The sequence below is a fragment of the Solanum pennellii genome, chromosome 1 (genome assembly GCF_001406875.1).
Source record: "Solanum pennellii chromosome 1, SPENNV200".
Classification (NCBI taxonomy): Eukaryota; Viridiplantae; Streptophyta; class Magnoliopsida; order Solanales; family Solanaceae; genus Solanum; species Solanum pennellii.
The window spans coordinates 104,694,853-104,702,403 of NC_028637.1; the positions used below are offsets into that span (position 1 = coordinate 104,694,853).

A 7,551-nucleotide genomic window follows, 5' to 3' on the forward strand; every position below is an offset into this window, starting at 1 on the left:
GAAAGTTCATTTGCTAGTGTATCCTTTTTTGCCTCAATCTAATTGTTCCCTTAATATTAGTAGTATTTTTATTTGCTAGTGTTCCCAAAAATGATTTGCAGAGCTGATAAGTTTAAGTTTGTGTTGCTTCAGTATTATTTGTTGTGCGCTTCCCCAAATGTTTATTCAGTGTTATTTGTTTGTGTGAGTTGATTACTCATACTTGTAAATCGCAGCCACAGAAAAGAGTCTCAAAAGTTTGTAGTGATTCCCAAAAATATGTTTGCAAAGCCGATAGCTTTAAGTTTGTGTTGCTTCATTGTTATTTCTTGTGATTCCCAAAACATTGTTTTAGTGTTATTTGTTTGTGCGAGAGGACTACTCATGCTTGTAAATCTAGTCAAGTCCTCTCATGCTTGTAAATCTAGTCAATCAGTGCTGTACTGCTGTTACACTGCGTGAGCAGTCAGCTTAGCATTTTTTGTTTCTTTTATGCATTGTAATATTTTTTGTTTCTTTTATGCATTTGATTACAATGAATGCTTAAGAATTATGGGCTACTCATGCTTGAAAATCTGGTCAGTGATACATCTAGTGAGCGATTCTATACTGCTGTGACAGATGGACTATTCATCCTTGCAATTATACTGGTAAATCTAGCTAGTCATTGTTATAATGTTGTTAAACTGCATGTGTGAGCAATGAGCTTAGCATGTTAGTTTCAGATTCATATATTCGTTTATGCATTTGAAGCAGGAAAAGAACATGTCTACAGCAGAAATAAGGGAGTCTTCAGCAGAAATAATGGAGTCATCGGCTGCTCCTCCCTCAATAGAGTGTAAATTTTTAATAAAATTTCTTGATAACATAAATGGTAGAAAGTTTTATTTCTAAAGTTGTGCATCAATAGTTCCAGGGAATGTCAACATCTTCACGCTAGAGCAGATCACGGCATGGACAAGTGACTTTCGGAATAGTATAGGACAAGGAGGACAGGCCACAGTATACTTGGGAAAGATTAATTGGCCAACTTCAAACCTAAATGGACATTCTATAGCAGTCAAAAGGAGTAAAATGACAAGTCAGGTGAAAGATATAGCCAAAAATGAAGTAAAGGTGCTGTCAAGCGTGCAACATCCTAACATAGTACAAGTTATTGGTGTTTGTTCAACCCCGAGTTTTTTTTCTTGGTGATGCCTCATATGTTTAGGGGATCTCTTTTTTCACAATTCAGAGGTAAAATTATTTTTTGGAATAGTTCGTTTTGAACTTGTTCTTATTGTTCTGAAGTTGTGCTCGTACTTGTCATAGTTTTAGGTTGGCGAAACATTGTTAACGCCATGACTGGAGCTGCACTGGGGTTGCAGCACTTGCATAACCAGCAGCTCATCTTTAGAGACTTTAAGACAGATAATATTCTTCTGGACAAGGTAAATTTTATGCATATTTTATGCCTTATGTAGTTAATTCACAAAAATGATTCGTATAAGTATATGTTTGCAGGATTTTAGCGGAGTATTATGTGATGTCCCGCCACAATTCTAGCCAGATTTCACGTCCAAACGGGGGAGGAGGAGCTAGAGTCTTGAAGAGGTTTTCAAGAAGGCTCTTGAACCTTCTAGTTTTGTGGAGAAGACTAGAGAATTCCCTAGAATTCTCTAGAACACTTTACAACTTTGTAGAAGTCTTTAGCATATTCTAGACAATGTGGAAATTCTCTAGAATATGGACTAAAATGTAGTTAGTAGAAGGACTTGTATAGTAAATTTTATTTACACTAAGGCCCTAGGATGTAGTATAAATAGGAGGGCCATCTCATTTGTAAATCATCCAACAATTCAACCAAGTAAAGAAGTAATACAAGGTTCCTTCTTCTAAAGTTCTCTTTGCCTTTTCTAAGTCTTTCTTTGCATTCTCTTAGCTCCAAATTTAAAGGCTTACTTGAACTTACGAGATCGTGAAAGAATCGTGAGTAAGTTGTGAAAGAATCGTGAGTAAGTTGTCAAGTGCCGCACGGAGTCTTAGCAAATACCCTAAGTCCGTGAAAATTATGTGATTTTGGGGCGGTAGGCCAGGCAACCAAAGGAATTGGTCAACACACAGTTGGATACGTGGATCCAGAGAGTTTTAGAAGTGATATTCGATCAACTTTGTAAAATAAGTATATGATTATAGATTTATTTTATATTAGCTAAAAAGACTTTCTTTTCTATTGCAGCTTTGTCCCTACCAAAGAAAATGACATTTACAGTTTTGGAGTGGTATTACTTGAAGTGATCACTCAGAGTGATTCAATACTCAACATGCATGGAAGTGGACTTCGCATCAAGCGCATGGGTGAGATCCAACGACAAAATGAAAAAGCATGCGGTCCAAAAGATTGACGAGGAGAGAGTGTTGCAAAAGAGATGATTTAGCTATAACTGAATTGGCACTAAGATGTACTGAGGATGTAATAGAGAATAGGCCCAACATACAGGAAGTTGTGCATGAGATGCAGATGCTAAACAGGGAGGAAAGATGACTTCATGTATTAAATTTTGTTAGATTCAAATTCGTCACACCATGGTTCTTGATGTGAGATTTAGACCAACACAAATCACTGTTGAGATTTTGTGAACTGCTTAGTTTAGGTTCGTTATTAGCACTGTTTCCAGTTTTTAGACATATGAAATTTGTAATTGTCTCACCTCATCTTGTTGATGGAAATATTTCCATCTTGATATAAAACTTCCCAATCTTGATCAGTTGGGATTTATGATAAGCAGGCTAGAGTCTTTTGTATTCATCTTGGACGATCTAACAGAAAGAAGATGTCTTGGTATTATTGTGGGTGGGTTGAGGCGGAAGAGTTGAGTAAGTTTTATTAGAGAGGTATATTCAATGTTGCGAGCAAAAACTTGGGAGTCCAAGACCGGATTGGAAGAGTTGCAAAAAACTTACAAGATATCCCAGTAAACTAGATGGTTATTGGGGCGTGATTGAGGTTCTTGAAATTTAAAATCTAGTCCTCGTTATCATTAACATAATTACTAAGAGGTTGAGTGATGCCTAACTATTTTCAAAGACTTTAAAGCAATCGAACATTCCATGAAGATATGCTTTGATTGTTTCTATGCCGGCATTACAGATTTTGCAGATATTAGTAGGAACGACTTAAAGCTTGTGAAGATAATAGCAACAGGGGATCCACTCGTGGTAGCAAAGCTAGATGAGGTACTTGATCTTAGGAAGGGTTATTAGTTGCCAGATTCCAATGAAAGACCTTAGGATGGTGTTAAATGGGAGGAGGGGCTATGAGCTTATGGACAGAAGCAATAGAAAATTTACTATTATCATTGAGGGACCAAATTTTGCTAAGAGTAGTAATAATCAAAACAAACTAGATCACGTTTAGGATAGTACTGGGTAAAACAAAGGAGCAAGAGTTGGTATTCCACTGATTGTTTGACCTTAGGTAGGAGACTTTCTTGTTTAAGTCAGAGATGTGGAAAGATACTTCAATAAGGGCTCTAAGATTTGCAGCAGGAGAAATCCAATTATAGGACCAAATGTCCGTACGATCACCATTAGCAATTACCATCTAATACCTTTGTCGCAATAGGATCATTGATTCGGGAGCTACTCATCATATTACCTCATGTAAATACATATTGCATGCATGACTTGAAATAACTAGAGGGATCAAGCACAATGCAAGTACCAACCAAAAGGAAAGCATGAGTAATGAACATGTGACAATTCTATTATCCTAAGAGATCTGTTATTGACAAATGTTTTCTATGTTTCTGACTTCAAATTCAACCTAATCTTAGTTGCGAAACTCACTAAGGATCTCCATTGCAGTGTTAGTTTTTCCCTAACTTCTGTATATTGCAGGGTATTTACAATGGCAGGGCGATTGAGATTGATAGATCATAATGAACTATATTTATTAAAGGATGAAATAACTGCAATAGTTGGTGCAGCAATAAAAACTGTCAACCAAACTGACTTGTGGCACATCAGGCTTGACCATCCATCTTTCAAGGCAATGGAACACATCTCATCTCTCAAGGATCATATAGATGTTGGAAAGTATAATTGTTGTCATACTTGTCTCATAAATAAGCAAAATAGACTAGCTTTTTCTGATAGTCATAACAGGTCAGACTGTTGATTTCAACTGATACATGTAGATGTATCGGCTAAGAAGCCTGCCTATGACAAGAAAAAATATTTTGTTACAATTGTTGATGATTCTTTTAGTAGATTTACTTGAATTTGTCTCTTCGATATAAAACAGAGGTAGACCTCATTTTGAAAAACTTCTTAACTATAATTAATACACAGTTTGGTGCAAAACTTAGACTCTTCGGTCTGATAATGGTAAAAAGTTCTTTAATCTGAAATGTAGTACCTTACTTTCATCAATTGGTATTTTCCTTCAAAGTTTATGTGCATACACTCCATAACAAAATTGAGTGATACAGAGGAAACACATGCATATATTGGAGATTAAAAATATATATTTATTGTAAAAAATTATTACAGAATAAATTTTTAACAATATTTTGATATGAAATATACTCACATTGCCAACTAAGCATTTAAAGAGAGTAATTATTCATAAACATTTCAAATGAATGATAAAACTTTCATAAAATTAAAATATGTAGTTAAAAATGCGGATATAAATTAAGGTAGGGCGGCTTTGCATCATTATTATTTTTTTTTAATCCTAGTAAGAAAAGAAAAAAAGATAAATAAATAAAAAGAAACCCCTATTTTATTTTCACCATTTTCTTCCTGAAGATTTCACCGCTTCTAACTGGAAAAAGATCAAGATTCGCCGTCGCCGGAGCTCTATTGGTGTGTATCTTCCATCCTTCTCTATACTTTAAGGTTATGCATTCCGATTTTTATTTGCTTTTTTAGGGTTTCGATGTATATAGTATAGTATATTTGAGTATTTGGAATTGCAATTTTTTCTGTTCTTTTTGTTTTTTGATTGTATGGTTCTGGTTGTAGAGATGCAAAATATGTGACATTTTGTGCTATAAGAGAAGAGAAATGCAGTTATGAGATTAGGTTTTCATTGAATTTTGATAGCTAACTAGGAAGAGCGATTAAAATCTGATCATCTAACCAACTCGGAAAATTATAACAATAAGAACTAAATGGCAATTAAATCATGGATGGTGTCCTATAGATGAAACTTTTTTAAAAACTGAAAAGCTGCTTTGTCTAAGGATTGCAATTAGCTCTTTCTTTGATGTTAACGCTGTGAGACCTTTCTCACTTCCTTACAGGACCCTTCAAACTGCTGTGCGGACTAGAGGATTGTCTCGTTAAGGAGGAATGCCTCGTTAAGGATGAGTGCGGACGAGAGGATTGTCTCGTTAAGGAGGAATGCCTCGTTAAGGATGATCTTTTTGACCCCAAGTCAAATGAGGAATGCCCTGTGGAGAATGAACTTCTTGAATTCACATCAGAGGAGCTGAGTCGGTTTACCGGTCAATATTCTCCAGAGAACCTTATTGGAGTCACCGACTTAGGAAAGCTCTACCGTGGGAAAATGCTCATTGTTTCTGATCAAGATAAAGTTTATAAGGATGTCACCGTCAAGATTCTGGTTGAGGATGAAAGGAGTTTTCGTATGCTAATGCCCGCTTCTGTTAAAGTCAAAGTTCTGGCTGATGATCAAAGGGCGATTCTAATACATGACAGCAAACTGTCAAGATTGGAGGTTTGTGTCTATTTTGTGGTCATGCACCCTTTTTATCTCGCTTCCTTACATTAATTAAGTGTTCTCTTAGTTTATGATTACTCGGAAAAATTGCTTTTGCTGGTGTAGGATGAACTAAAATTTTTGCAAGCTTCAAAGATTAGGGACAATCCCAGCTTAATGAAAGTTGTTGGATATTGTCGCAAGGAGATTGTGGGTGTTGTTTATGATCTAAATCCACTTGACACCTTGCATAACTTGATTTTTCAAGGTGCCCTTTTTACTCTCACATCTGTCTTTACTAATCTTTTATGCAGACTTCACCTGATGTATTTTCTGCTGTTAATTACATGCGCTGTAGCTATATTTGTGTTAAAACCCAGTGGTAATTGTGAATCTTTTGAGCAAAGGATCTGTAGTCATTACTAGGCCAAGTAGCTATAACCACAATAGAAATAGTGAGGAGGCATGCGATGTATCTCTTTATCCGAGAATCAGTAGGAAAGACACAGATATCCCAATCACTTTTTTGGCTTTGCTTGTTCAGATGACTTCAATTGGCTGCAGAGGGTCAAGACTGCCCTTGCATTAGCTCGCTTGCTTGCCTATCTGCATGATAGGAATCAATGATACCTGATTCGAAACTTGGCTCCATCCCACATAGTTGTTGACCAGGTGCAGTATCATAATTACATTTTGTTGTTTGCTTTGTTGCACGTCCCATCATTATTTCTGGCCTTCGAGTCTGTTATGTTTTATTGAGGAATTCGTAAGTGACTGAAGCTTTTTTGTGTTCCCTCTCCAGAATTTCACCCCAGTTCTATTTGAGTTTGGTATGTTAGTTGGAGGGGTTCTGGGTACTACAGTGGATGAATCAGATATGAGGATTGGTCCTTGTGGCTACATTGATCCATTCTATAGTTACAATGGTCCTGGTATGAATCGAGTTATCTTCTTCTATTTCATTGAATATTTTTTTTTGTTGTTGATGAAGTAAGAATTAAGAAATGCATTAATAATAACAAAGTATCCAGAGGACACAAGATTTACAGAAGTGGGGATAGTCAGCTCTAGGAAGGGCAAAAATAAAACTTATCATAATACAAGAGAGCTGACAAATCCAAGAATTGTTCAGGGTTATACAAAGGAGTAAGGTCAACCTAACTAAGAAGTAAGAGCAATAAGAGCAAGCATCTGCCCTTATCAAAAGTTGGTGTCTGACTTTGACCGTGTATGAACCATCCACCCCGTTACCCCATTTGAGCATGTTATCTTTCAGAAGGTTGACAGGAGTAGAAAGTAAAGAATGTTCAGAAGGAGAGCATTCAGACTAGCCTAGCTTCAGGGCATTAGCATAATGATGTCAATTAAATAGTTCAGAAACACTAGCAGCAGAAAGAAATTCCCCAGGACTCAATAATTCATAATTGGTAGTATTATGACAACAAGCTCCCCAGAACTTCAGGCCAGTGCTTAGTAAAGCATAGGGAAGATGGAGAAAGTTAGTTTTGACTCCTTGACCTCCCCGTATCTAGCATGCTCCTTTGTGACATACACAAGTCCAACACTAATGCATGATTTCGATCCTGGAAGAAGTTTTTTGATAGCCCCAAAATCTGCATTAAACAAAGATTCAAGTTAATATCTGATTTCAAAGCAACAAGATATCCCATACTGCAACTAGAAAGCAAACAGCATAGATGGAAAGTTTGCATTTCCTTTGGAACAGTACTATGGTTGGGATTGGGGTCAAAGGTGGGTGATAGACAATCATCTGATTGATGTGGGACATTCTTTGCATTAGTTGCTTTTTGGCAAGTTCGTTATTCTTTTTATTTATCCTAGTGGAGTTTTTTTTTTTTTTT

General features: G+C 36.3%; 1 protein-coding gene and 1 pseudogene across 1 annotated transcript; both read left to right on the forward strand.

Moving 5' to 3' along the window:
- The first annotated feature begins 518 nt into the window (after window positions 1-518).
- Window positions 519-1,524, forward strand: LOC114073916 (probable serine/threonine-protein kinase PBL20). Its single transcript, XM_027913947.1, has 5 exons — window positions 519-629; window positions 736-817; window positions 890-1,156; window positions 1,270-1,409; window positions 1,483-1,524. Exons 1-5 carry the CDS (start codon window positions 519-521, stop codon window positions 1,522-1,524), a joined length of 642 nt encoding a protein of 213 aa, XP_027769748.1.
- Window positions 1,525-3,069: 1,545 nt separating this feature from the next.
- The window catches only part of LOC107026023, a 5,947-nt pseudogene continuing 1,465 nt past the window's right edge, over window positions 3,070-7,551 (forward strand).

Excerpts from the sequence above, each read along its gene's own strand:
- LOC114073916 (XM_027913947.1), top strand. The coding sequence starts at position 519 with ATGCTTAAGAATTATGGGCTACTCATGCTTGAAAATCTGGTCAGTGAT. Across the intron at positions 630-735 it reads TCATCCTTGCAATTATACTG|GAAAAGAACATGTCTACAGC; the intron begins GTAAATCTAGCT and ends CATTTGAAGCAG. Across the intron at positions 1,157-1,269 it reads TGGTGTTTGTTCAACCCCGA|TTGTGCTCGTACTTGTCATA; the intron begins GTTTTTTTTCTT and ends ATTGTTCTGAAG.